General features: G+C 37.3%; 1 protein-coding gene across 1 annotated transcript in view; it reads right to left on the bottom strand.

Annotated features, from left to right (window-relative positions):
• The window catches only part of CHST9 (carbohydrate sulfotransferase 9), a 249,905-nt gene that overhangs the window by 207,762 nt on the left and 28,156 nt on the right, over positions 1 to 13,987 (bottom strand). The window contains exon 2 of the mRNA XM_066246713.1: positions 2,883 to 3,092. Within this exon, the coding sequence (XP_066102810.1) occupies positions 2,883 to 3,003 (121 nt within the window). The 5' untranslated portion in view covers positions 3,004 to 3,092. The remainder of the gene's footprint in view (positions 1 to 2,882; positions 3,093 to 13,987) is intronic.

Genomic DNA, 13,987 nt, shown 5'->3' with positions numbered 1-13,987 from the left:
CAACTTTTCAGGCCCTGACTGGTTGGCCCAGCAGTAGAGTGTTGGCCTGGCATATGGAAGTCTCAGGTTCGATTCCTGGCCAGGGCACACAGGAGAAGCACCCATCTGCTTCTCCATCTTTTCTTTCTCCTTTCTCTGTATCTCTCTCTTCCCCTCCCACAGCCAAGGCTCTATTGGAGCAAAGTTGGCCTAGGCGCTGAGGATGGCTCCATGGCCTCCACCTCAGGCACTAAAATGGCTCCTATTGCAATGGAGCAATGCCTCAGATGGGCAGAGCATCGCCCCCTAGTGGGCATGCTGGGTGGATTTTGGTCAGGTGCATGCGGGAGTTTGTCTGCCTCCCAGCTTCTCACTTCAGAAAAATACAAAAAAAAAAATCCAACTTTTCAGATTATTCACATCTATGAACTTGTCAATAGCTTAGGCATACCAAGTAAGTGATTTTAAACCAGCTGTACCAATACTTTGGCATTATATTATATGTTTATCATATGCACTTTTTTGGTGAGGTACTTTTAGGGTTCATTCTTTTAGGGCTTATGAGAAGTGAGAGAACCTAGGTATGGATCATACTTCGAAAACTCTTAGCTTTGTACCTTTGGGCAAGTCACTTAAAGTTTCCCGGACTCGGTTGCTTCATCTGTAGTCTAGGAGTAAATATTAACCTTTCCCCTCATGAAGCCTGTATAGGGTACAGGCATGGACTTTGGAGCAGCACAAACCAAATCCCAGGTTTCCCTCTGTCCCTGGGCCTGTACTGTGAGGCCTTGGATAAGTTCCTTACCTGCTTGGACCTCAGTTTCCTCATCCATAAACTTAGAATATCGCAACTGGTCAGACATCATTAGGAGTCAAGAAAATATATGTAAACATTTGGCACTTATTCAGCTATCAATAAATGGTAGCTACAAATTCTGTGACATTTTATAAACTGTATTATATGTGTAAAGTATTATTATATGACTTGACTGTTTCTTCAGATATCATGTAGTTTCTTGTTAACATGACTAAATCGTAATATTACTCTGTTACTCTGTATATATGAATATATTTTCTTATGCATATTGGAGACTTGTTGTGATACTCGTCTGGTGAAATTTGTCATAAGACAACCTCCTGAAAATGAAATCACTTTGATTTTTTGTCCTATGCTGTGTTACAGTTTGTATTCTGTGGGAAGTTTTCAATCTATTCATTTATTCTTTTATTTACTCACTCACCAAACACCTACTGAAGCCTTACAACGTGATGTGACAAGATATATGCTAGGAGTTTGTACTGCGGAGGGGATTATCCTATCTATTTTATCACAAATGGTTTTGTTAACTATTATAAGTTATTATGATAAATTATTGTAGTAATATAGAAAAGAGAAAATACTACAGTTTATGTAAATTGTAATGGGAATTAAAAATAACTTTTGGCAATGTGTTATATATTCTCTAGAAAATAACTATATGCAACCTATTTTCCCAAGGGTTACTTTATAAAGCAAATAAATTTAAAATGTCTAGAAAGATTAAGCAAGGAAAGCTGTTTAAACATAAAAACAACTTTTAAAATGATATTTGTAACTCAATATTGAATTACCTTTCAGAGTAGATTCTTAATGGCTTAATTTTTAAAAATTGGCAACAAAAAGTTCTTCTGTTTTTACTTTATATTCCTTAATGAGGGAAATAAAGCCATCATCTATTTCTACTAATGGAAAACAACTCAATTACCAACACTGGTATATATACATACCTGTGATGTTCTAATACATTTCCTTTATTCATTATAAACATTATCCATCTCTACTATCATTATAAACAATCTATTTTAATAGTAATTGAGTACCTCTAATGCACAGTAATTAAAAACTGAATGATGAAAATATAAGTATAGTAGGGATCAGCAAACTTGCTTTTGGACCAAATCCAGACCATCACCTATTTTTATAAATAAAGTTTGATTGGAATACAAACTGGTCCATTTATTTACATATAATCTGTGGCTGCTTTCATGATACACTGGCAAAGTTAAGTAGTTGTGATAGAAACAGTATGGCACATAAAACATAAAATACTCTCTATTGTTTTATAGAAAAGGTTTGCTAACACCTGCTTCAAAGTATTCCACAATAATTTTGAGTATTAACACAAAAATTAAGAAGAAACTACAAGAGTGAAAGCTTGCTGTGTGTTTAGCTCCTTTTAGGCTTGTGCCCAGAGCTTAGTGGACACACCATAGGTAGGATAAAAGGTACACATCCGAGTAGACAGTCTCTACCAGCTGTCCTTACTGGGCTAATGGGCCACTGTTGCTCCCACCTGAGATAATAAAAATTCCAAGTGTTATCCCAAGTCACTAAGCAAATGCCCACTGGAACTATATAATCACCTTACATTTAGGAGCGAGGAAATTCAGTTTGTATCTAATCTTTGTTTTTTCTTAGAAATATTACTACTTTCTATATATCTTTTTTTTTTAATTAAGTAAGAGGCAAGGAGGCAGAGACAGATTCCACATGCACCCCAACTGGTACCCACCTAGCAAGCCCCCTACCAAGCCATACTCTGCTCTTCTGGCCACTGCTCCATTGCTTGGCAATCGAGCTATTTTAGCACCTGAGGTAAGGCCATGGAGTCATCCTCAGCACCCAGGGCCAACTTTGCTCAAAACCATTCAAGTCATGGCTGCAGGAGAGGAAGGAGGGGGGCAGAGAAGCAGATGGTCGCTTCTCCTGTATGTCCTGATTGGGAATTGAACCCAGGACTTCCACACGCTGGGCTGACATTCTACCACTGAGCCAATGAGCCAGGGCCTGTATATGCCTTTAACATCACAGCTTATTTAACAGATTTATAATTAAAATAGAAAAAAAGAAGTCAACGTGGTACCTGTGTGTTGTTCTTCAATCCATACTTGCAAATACATGAAGAGGAGTAGCCCTGCCACCCCAAATATCAGCACCCAGAAGAAGACTTGTTTGGGATTCATGACCATTTCAGAAGGCTGCATTTCTCCTCATTTCTGAAGACCGCGTGACTTGTTTTCCATATAGTTTCAATCCTTTCTTGTTCTCTTAAGTGCTTGTCCAATGAGATAACCTGAAAATATTTTAAAAATCCACATTTTACCTTGGTGATGACATTTCTTCCCAAATATGGTATAAATTGCAATGTATCAATAATACTGAAGACTTACAGGAACCGTTAACACTCTGAAGACAAAAGAAACTAGCAGATATCTCTAGAGTGGCAATTTTCTATTGTATACATTTATCTTATCTAAGGAATGTATCAACTTAGAGTTAATAAGTAATACCTTAACATTTAGTTAGGTAAGTAGGAGCAGATTTAAGCCCTCTTATATTGTACAGCGTAAAGCAGGCTCAGGTTACCTTACCTGATTGTGAGGTGAACGACAACTAACTGAATTGCTGAAGAAAGTGCTTTGAAAAACATGTTCATGGAATATAGAAAAAAAATCATTTTGTGTCTTACGAATATATAAAGTTCAAAGATGAAGGGTTCAATCTATGATTTCCCTCTCATGTAAAAGTAATAGCTTTCTCCAGTTTACAGCATATATTTAAAAACTCTTAAAGGCACAAAAGGAAAAATATTAAAAGATTAGAGTTCAAGGATGTCTTTCATAGTACCATGGGAGTACAGAATCTACCTCAGGTTACAGAAATCTACCTTAGTAATAAAAGCTTACTTTATTTAAAGAAATACTGAAATGACTGTTTCAGAACAATTTCATTTAGAGTAATCTTAACCTTTTTTAAAAAAACATACCACTTTTGAGACTCTAATGGAAATAGAAACGTCTCCTTAGAAAAATATCAACAGACACAAAATCTTACATAAGCTATCAGTCTGTTTATAAGCCCTCACTGAAACCTGAGTTAAGAAGCTCTTCTTGCCATGAACTGCCAAGCAAATACGAGCTCACATAGTTAGCCTAGTTAATGAGGCCAAGGTCATAGCTTTGTATCTAATGCTGGCCAAAGACCTTGGCTCCGCTACTTGGCCACAGACCACACCCCTTCTTTGGATGAGACAAATAAATGGTTCCTCAGTGTAAAGACATAACACCCACTGCTGTGTCTAAACATTCTCTCTCTCTCTTTTCTCCTCCCTCCATATATGCCTCCAAAACTTCTGGAAGAATACTCATTTAGCATATTAAAGAGGCAATGGTGAGGTAAGGTTTCAGGTAAAAGTCAACAACTGCAGTGGGAAATTTCTTGGCAGGTTAAAGGATAATATTTAGCTATTCTTGGCAAAACTAAATTTCACATAAACATTGAACTTCAAAGGTAAACTATGAGGTCAGAAGTAGAACCAAATGTAGTAGCACAATCTCTTGATTAGAAAAAAATAAATTCACCAAGTAGTTAAAAGTCTTTATGCAGAACAACCACAAAATAGTCACATTATGAATACATTGTTTGCTTAATGTTAATTACCATATTTCCTCATGTATAAGACATTCTCATGTATAAGACCCACCTTAATTTTGGGGACCGAAATTTGAAAAAAAAATAATGTATGACATAAAAAGTTATTGAACTCAAGTTATATTCATCATAAAATTCATACAACTCCTCATTCGCATGAAAAAGAGGCGGGAAATGCAAGTAAAAAAATCTACAACCACTGTATAAGACGCACCCAGTTTTTAGACCCCAAATTTTTCAGAAAAGGGTGCATCCTATTCATGGGGCAATACGGTATTACACAAAGCGTCCCAGAGGAAGAGCAGTGGTTGTCAGCAGTACATGAGGAACTTGCTCAGGGCCACTTCTCTGAGTTCCCTGCGGAAGAGGCAGTGCTTAACATTTTCACGGGTACTTTTGAGGATTTCAAGCATTTTTTGACTTTGGTACTAAAGAAAGTTTGTTAAAGAAAGTAGAAGAAAAAAAAACACTGCCGGTCCGATAGGTGATACTTTGCTCTTATAGTGATTCAAACTAAAAGATTACGGGCTTCCCAAGCACATGCAGTAACAATCGGTTCCTGAGGGAGATTTGTAATTTGAGGTGTTCCAAGACTGAGGCTCTCAGGGGAAGCCACGAAGAGAAGCCAGCTTTCTCCTCTCTGGGTGCTGCAGTTACAACCAACAGGCAATCCCTGGGTGCACGGGAAGATTCAGAGAGAAATAAGCCAGTTACACAACGTCTACTACTAACAAAGACATAATTGTGTACAGGAGGAAAGAGATTTTTACAGTCTGTCTACCTAATTAAAACCTACCTCAGAAGAAAGAGGATAGAAGAAAATGCATAAATCGGGACAGAGGCACAGACCTGTGGGAATGAGGGGTATGAAAGTCCAAAGCAGTACTCCTTGGGGCTCTGCAAAGGAGAATTATAACCTGTGATGCTAGAAAAAGATGATGCACTTGCCCTTCCTCTCTGCGGGAGATGGTGCTATCCTCTGACATATTCTCCTGGGAAAGAAGTCTGTAGAAAACGTATAATTGTTATTATGGCAGATGTGAGTGGGACTGAGTGATTAAAGCCACAAGGCAGAAAGGCAATCTGGTGTAAAACGGAGAGATACATTAGGTTTTTCTCCCATCTCAGTCCATTAATGCAACGCTGGCATTAGGAAGGAAATGGTTCTCATTAAACAAAGGTGAGGCAGTAAGAGCAGCAGTATCGCTTTGAGCAAACCTGAAAGTCAGAAAGAAAGAAAAAAAAGAACCAACCTGAAGGTCAGTAGTGATGGGAAAACACGCCTATTTGGAGATCATACATCTACATCCAAGCCTGCGGAAAAAGTGCGGACTGCTGGAGATTGAAATGATTTGGGAAAATGCTATTTTATGTACAAGCATTATACAGCATTTCCATGGTTAAAGGCTTCCTGTATTTTGTACAACTCCTTCCTCTCCCCACTCATAGTAAGACCTTTATCCCAACAGGTACTCAGTGTGTTGCATTGAACTAAATTTATAGCTCCACTAAAAAATATAGGTGATTAATTAATTTTCCAGTTGTGCTTTTAAATCCTCAGGCCTAAATCTCCAAATGGAGAAATATGCACTATAAAATACTGAAAGAGGGGTCTGCGTGAGTTGTTAAAAAATACTTATTTTTTGTTATTTGCCTATCCTATTGATTTATCCCTAACAATTACACAAAGAAATATAAAAATAATTGTTTCACTTTGCTTTTTCCCAACACTTTAACAATTATTATTTTTTTAAAAAGATGGGGCAACATCACTAATCCTCGGGGGAAATGCAAATCAAAACCACTAGCATTATCACCTCACACCTGTGAAAATGGCTACTACCAAGATGACAAAAAATAACAAGTGCTGGAGAGGACGTGAGGAAACGGGAACCCTTGTGTACTGTGTGTGGGAAGGTCAATTGGTGCAGCCATTATGAAAAACAGTATGGAAGGCCCTCAAAAAATTAAACATAGGATTATATATCATCCAGTAATTTTACTTCTGAGAAGATATCTGAATAAATGAAACACTATGTTGAAGAGGTATCCACACTCCATGTTCACAGCAGGGTTATTTATCATGGCCAAGGCATGAAAACAACTCAAGGGCCCACTGACAAATAAATGAATAAAGAAGTTGTGATATATATATATATTTATATTTATAGATATCATAGAACATTATTCAGACATAATAAAGGAGGAAATTCTGCCATTTGGAACATGGATGGGCCTTGACGGCATTATGCTAAATAAAATAAGTTAAACAAACAAAAATGAAAACAAATACTGTATGATCTCACTCGTAAGTGGATCTAAAAAAACAGACTTATAGAAAAAGAGATCAGATTTATGGTTACCTGAGGTTATGGGGGAGGGGTAGGTGGGAAATTGAATGAAGGTGGTCAAAAGGTACAAATTTCCAATCATAGATAAGTAAGTACTAGGGATGTAATATACAACATGATGACTATAGCTAACACTTCTGTATAGAATATATGAACATTAAGAGTTTTTATCAAAGAAAAAAATTTTGTGTTCTTTTTTTCTTTTTTTTTTTTGGTATCTATATGAGATGATGGACGTTAACTAAACTTACAGTGGTAATAATTTCACAATATATGTAAATTATTACATCATTAGTCTGATTCTGTACCCTTTAAATGTATACAGGACTTTAAGTCAATTTCATCTCAGTAAAACTGAAAAATTTTATTTAAGTAATCCCAGTTGCCAATACAAACATTTTGGGACTTTAATATATAATACATAGTAATAAATTACTAGATGGAGGCAATTTATTTAAGAGGAAATTCTGAGTTGTCCAGTTCGGCAGAAGTCTGCAATTTTAGAGAGACAGTTGTGGAATTTTAGAAAGGTCAGTTAGGACCAAATTATGCAATTTGGTGTAGAAGAACCCCAGAGAGAGGGGACCCCTTGTCCTTAACCCCAGCCTCAGCAGGACCCCAGCAGCCCTGCTTTCCGCCTTTCCTACAGCCGGGGCACCACTCTCTCTCTCCCATTCTCTGAACAGTCAGACCATAGGGATGAACTTTCTCAGTTTGTTACCACTCTTCACAAAGTGTCCTCACCTACACTCCTTTGCCTCTATCTTTAATGAACAAGAGTCCCCACTCTTGCCTCTCCTCCTTTCAGGCTGCTGTGAAGCAGAGCTTCACCAACAACACCCAGTCTGGAGGTGACCCTCACTGGACTCCTTTCCTCTGACTTCTTTCTCCGTAAACCCATCAGAGAGTGGATTCGTCCTATTGTTGTCATTCCCAGACAAGCGTCAAGAAAGAGTACTCATCTTAGTTTTTTTTTTCTGATTTACTTATTTCACTCCGTATAATGTTGTCAAGGTCCATCCATGTTATTGTAAATGATCCGATGTCATCATTTCTTATGGCTGAGTAGTATTCCATAGTGTATATGTACCAAAGCTTTTTAATCCACTCGTCCTCTGACAGACACTTGGGCTGTTTCCAGATCTTCGCTATTGTGAACAATGCTGCCACAAACATGCGGGTGCATTTCTCCTTTTCGAGCCGTTCTATGATGTCCTTGGGGTATATTCCTAAAAGTGGGATAGCTGGGTCAAAAGGCAGTTCAATTTTCAGTTTTTTGAGGAATCTCCATACTGTTTTCCACAGTGGCTGCACCAGTCTGCATTCCCACCAGCAGTGCAGGAGGATTCCCTTTTCTCCACATCCTCGTCAGCACTTATTCTGTGTTGTTTTGTTGATAAGCGCCATTCTGACTGGTGTGAGGTGATATCTCATTGTGGTTTTAATTTGCATTTCTCTAATGATTAGTGATGTTGAGCATTTTTTCATATGCCTATTGGCCATCTGTATGTCCTCTTTGGAGAGGTGTCTATTCATCTCTTTTGCCCATTTTTGGATTGGGTTGTTTGTCTTCCTGGTGTTGAGTTTTACAAGTTCTTTATAAATTTTGGTTATTAACCCCTTATCAGACGTATTGTCAAATATGTTCTCCCATTGTGTAGTTAGTCTTTTTATTCTGTTCTTGTTGTCTTTAGCTGTGCAAAAGCTTTTTAGTTTGATATAGTCCCATTTGTTTATCCTGTCTTTTATTTCACTTCCCCGTGGAGATAAATCAGCAAATATATTGCTCCGAGAGATGTCCGAGAGCTTACTGCCTATGTTTTCTTCTAAGATGCTTATGGTTTCACGGCCTACATTTAAGTCTTTTATCCATTTTGAGTTTATTTTTGTGAGTGGTGTAAGCTGGTGATCTAGTTTCATTTTTTTGCAGGTAGCTGTCCAATTTTCCCAACACCATTTGTTAAAGAGGCTGTCTTTACTCCATTGTATTTCCTTATCTCCTTTGTCAAATATCAGTTGTCCATAGAACTGTGGGTTTATTTCTGGGTTCTCTGTTCTGTTCCATTGATCTATATGCCTGTTCTTATGCCAATACCAGGCTGTTTTGAGTACAACGGCCTTATAGTATAACTTGATATCAGGAAGTGTGATACCTCTCACTTTATTATAGAAGGGACATAAAAATGAGACTCAGAGACATGAACAAGAATGTGATGGCAACAGGGGCGGGGGGGTTGGGGGAGGGGGGATGGAGTGAAGAAGGAGAGAGGGGTTAGGGGAGGGGAGGGGCACAAAGAAAACCAGATAGAAGGTGACAGAAGACAATTTAACTTTGGGGGAGGGGTATACAGCACAATCAAATGTCAAAATAATCTAGAGATATTTTCTCTCAACATATGTACCCTGATTTATCAATGTCACTGCATTAAATTTAATTAAAAAAAACAAAAAAAAAAGAAAGAGTACTCAGTCCTGAGTGCCTCAGACTTACAGCTCCCAGCCATTTCTCACTCCACAGTTGCCAGGAAGGCAGATGGGACCAGGCTCAGAAGTTGTGTAGAGATTGAAAATTTGTCATTCTCTGGTATTTTTTTTTTTGCTTTATTATTTGCTACTCTAGTTTTCTCTTCTATGAATTTCCTTTTTCATTTCTTTCATTTCTTATTTTGTCCTCACTCTGGAGCTGAGTATGAATTGAGGTTAAAAGTTATTTTCTGTCAGTACTCTGAAGATTATACTCATTGTCTTCTGTCATCTGTTGATATTGATAAGTCAGTTGTCAATTTAATAGTTTAAGAACTGTCCACAGTTTCAACCTGATGTATCTTGGCATAGGTTTATTTTTAATCACAATGTTTCATACTTACAGTATATTTTTTACTTGAATACCCATATCTTTCTCCTTTTCTGAAAAATAAAATGACGTTGTTTAACATATAATTGTCAGCATTAATTTTTTTTTTGCAATTCTTCCTAAATTTTGAAAGCTTTCAACATATCTTATATATTATTTGACTACTCTGTCATCTTCTATTTGCTTGTTTTGGGATCAGACTAGAATACCAAAAGATAAACACACCCTCTTGACCAGAAATCCGCATGTTAACTTTTCAGACTTAATTTTCAGTATCTGTAAAAATGGGACAATGAAATCTGCCCTATGTATCTAACAGCTTTTAAAAAATTTAAGAAAATGTGATGATTTTTTGAAAAATCATAAAGACAGTGTGAATTATAAAGCATTTTATATAGTAAACTGAATTAAGGAGTTTAACTTTTTACATGTTAGGTGTTGTAGGCACATATATATTTTAAAAATATTCCATTTCTATCAATCAGGATGAAATTAAATTGTGGTACGTAGTCTAGTGATATTTAGAGGTCTACCGCTTCCCAAAGAGGTCTACCCCTTAATCAGTGGAGCTTGTGAACATGGTCCCTTACATGGCAATGGAAAATTAAAATGCAGATGGAATGAAGGTAGGGAAATTTTTCTGGATTACCTGGGTGGACCCAATATATAATCACGAGGGTACTTAAAAGTGGGAAAGGGAAGCAGCAGAGAAGGTCAGAGTGATATGATATGAGAAGAACATACCTTTTAGCTTTGTAGCTGTTGGAAATGAAGAAAGGGAACCTTGAGCCAAGAAATGCAGGCAGCCTCCACAAGCTAGAAAAGACAAGGAAACAGCCTACCTCGAACTACAGAAAAGAATGAGGACCTGCTGAAACCTTGATTTTAGCTTGTGTCAGACTTCTGACTCATAGAAACTGTTTAAGCCTCTACATTTGCAATGATTTGTTATGGCAGCAAAGAAAACTAATATCGTACAATACTATTACAAGGTAACATTAAAAAAAATTTGTGAAATTGTTATGAATGGGTAGAATCATGCTGATCCTTTCAAATATTTTCTACATGGCTTCTCAGGTATAGTGTTTCATGTTCTATTCTGGTAATAGCTCAATGGTTGAATGCATTTTTCCATATAGAAGATAAAAACTTATTTTACTAGACACTAATTTGCCGGTACTTCCTTATACACTTTGTTGTTTTGATTTCCTGTATAATCTATTTAACAGCTACCTTCTACTTTCAGTTGCTGTAATTAAAATTTAACTATAATTAAAATTTTTAACAAGACTTTGTCTTTATCATCTCTGTTTTAGAAAAAGTTTTAAACTCTTATTTTATATTCTAGCATTCAATATAGTCATTTTTAAGCAAAAATATATCTTTAAAGACTGCATAAGACTAAAACCAAAGGCTCTTTGCAAACACTTGTTAGTATTAAAGACAGGAAAAGAAACACTCACAGAGATAGTTATTGAATGGATGGCTCATCTCAACTCTCATTTTTTTCTTGTTCTACATTCTAAAATTTTAAAGTGTTAAACGATTTCCAAGTGTTAATTATGGATGATACACAAATACTGTTGTGTTTTCCTTTTGTTTAAGCATTCATAAGAATCTGTAACATGTATTTGCAGGCCAGTCAGAAATCATTAGGATCACGTTAGGTAACACATAAAGTACACAACATAAAACTCTGTTGTATTAAAGGGACCTAGAGGAAGTCCCTGAAGTTTTTCTGAGTCCTGGATTTGGCTAGGGTGATACAAGAAAATGGTAATTTTCATTATCATGTCTAAGATGACTTGAAGGAGTTATCAGCAGAGATTAAGTCATATGAGGCAAGGGAGTTAACAAATGTAGCAAAATAATCGAGTTTTAGTTGTTGTAATAGTAATTAATAATGTAACCTAGGAAATGCCGAGTAAAAGATGGCTTCCAGTCCATGATTGGAATTGCGGTATAACTGATAGAAATTGTACGGTTACGAGTAGGAAGTGGAATAAAGGGTATTCAAGTGGGCACTCTGCTGCCGCCCTGATGTTCATTATGCTCAGGTGGAAGCCATGCAGTTTACCACAGGTTGTCCCGATCTTCACATAACTTTCTGTTCCATATGTTTTACAAGGATACTTGTTACCAGATTTAGGGTCCACTCTGATAACCCAGGATGAGTTTATCTTGAGATCCTTAACTTAATTACATAAGCAAAGATTTTTTTTTTTCCCAGATAAGCTCACAGGTTCCAGGAGTTAGGATGTAGACATATTTTATGGGGGGGAGGGAGGGTCACCATTCAACCCTTTACACTAGGTAACCCAGGCTTTCCCTGGCCACAGCGATGGTTTCGAAGGTGATCTCATCAGAACAAAGCCTAGAGCTTTGGCTGGATGGTCGTGGGAAGTACTATTTTCTCTCCCAGTGAATGTGAATGGGAAAGCCCGCAGTCCTGCGGTTGCTAGAAGCCTTCTGGCTGCCCTGATGAAAGCCATCCTCAGAAACAAGGCAGCACAGAGGGAGGCAACACTGAGTCACCAGCAAAGAACAAGGAAAAGCTTCAGCTGGACCCTGACTGCACTCACTTGACTCCGCATTTGTAATTTAGAAAAGCCAATAAATTTCCTTTAGATTTCAATCTATTACCAAGCAACTATAAGTATAGTAACAGAGCTAAGGAATAAATTAGTTTTTGGGTGTAGCACTTTTGGCAGGATAATCAGAAATAAATGGAAGTGATAATAACATTTATTGAGCAGTTATTACCTTCTAGGCACTACTCTAAGCATTTTATATTGATTATTTAATTTCATTCCCACAATAACACTATCTTCCCGGATAAATCTGCAGGACTGGCTCCCATAACCACCACTGTGAAGCAGAGTTCAGTGAAAGATGAGGTGAGAGGCGAACAAAGGAGGACACTCCACAGAGGGCCTTGGCGTCAACCTAATATGATTGTATTTGTCCGTGGATACTGAGAAACACGAGACAGCCTTGAGTTACCATATTTGCATTTTGGGAGGTCGCTCAGGCTGCAAAGACTGAACTGAGGAAAGGAAGACCATAGACATTCAGGAAGAGAAGGGAGAGCCATTAGGCAAGAAATCCTCTGAGCAGAGATTGGACTGGATGATATTTCAGTTCCCAAATCTAACTATGCTTTAACTTACATCCATTCCCTTGTTTTGCATTACTGGAGACAGTGTATTGTAGTGTAAACTAAGCAGTTGGTTACTTTACACAAATTATCTACTACACTACCTACATACCACACTAACATGCAGTATTGTTCTTAAATATGAAGTCTCTGGGGTCCAACTGACTGGGTTTAAATCGCAGCTTGGCAACCAACTAGTTCAGTAACACAGCTTATTATGTGACCTCTGTGTGCCTCAGTTTCCTCACATCTAAACTGGGGATAATAGGAATACCTACCTTGGCAGGGAGCTGTGAGATAAGTTAATTGATGAAAAATATTTAGAATACTTGGCTCAAAGAATGTTCTACAATATTAAGATGTTAATATCTTTATATTCCAGGTGACCACCATTAGGACAGCTGCATTGCAGTTAATCAATAAGTATATGTTGAAAGAGTGGGGATTTTAACTTCAGAAGGCAGTCTATTTTTACTGTTAGAGGTTTATTCTTTCAATTCAAGCCAGTTCAATCTGATCAATAAACATCCATTAAGCCTGAATCTGACTAAGGCCCTGTGCCAGACACTGGACAATGCCAAAATGAGTAAAGTTTAAACTCTGTTCTTCGTCAGAGAATACTGGAATGTACCTCTTCATTACTTGCACAAGTTGGTTCTAGTAGAGCCTTCTAGAACAATTCATAACAAATCTGTTCTCTTCTTTACATGACAGATTTTATAATTATTGAAGACAATGATCCTATCTGCCCTTAATCTTTTTTTATTCCAATAAACAACAAATATACAAAGTTCATTCAGCCATTCCTATAGGACCTGGGTTAGGAACATTCAGTCCATTTAATCAGTTAATTTAATCAACTTCCTTTAGACACAGTCATATTTGTTCATGCTTCCCTTTAAATGCAGGGCTCAGAAGTAGATACAATAATCCAAGCATGATGGAATAGGTGGAAAGTGTTATGAAAATCAGCACCGTAAAAATAATGGCTAAATTTGAGTGCATCCACAGAAAAACAGGGGAGAATGAAACAGGTTACAGGTTGGAGTCTGGGAGGCGTCCTTCAGTCAGACAACAAGGAAACAGAAAAACCTTTAAAAACACTGACACAAAAGTTTGTGAAGTAAGAAACATGCCCTAAAGAAAATGTGATAAAGAATCCAAGATAGGACATG

This window comes from Saccopteryx bilineata, chromosome 11 (genome assembly GCF_036850765.1).
Source record: "Saccopteryx bilineata isolate mSacBil1 chromosome 11, mSacBil1_pri_phased_curated, whole genome shotgun sequence".
Classification (NCBI taxonomy): domain Eukaryota; kingdom Metazoa; phylum Chordata; class Mammalia; order Chiroptera; family Emballonuridae; genus Saccopteryx; species Saccopteryx bilineata.
The sequence above is the reverse complement of the archived record's forward strand: the minus strand, read 5'-3'. Positions and strand labels throughout refer to the sequence as shown.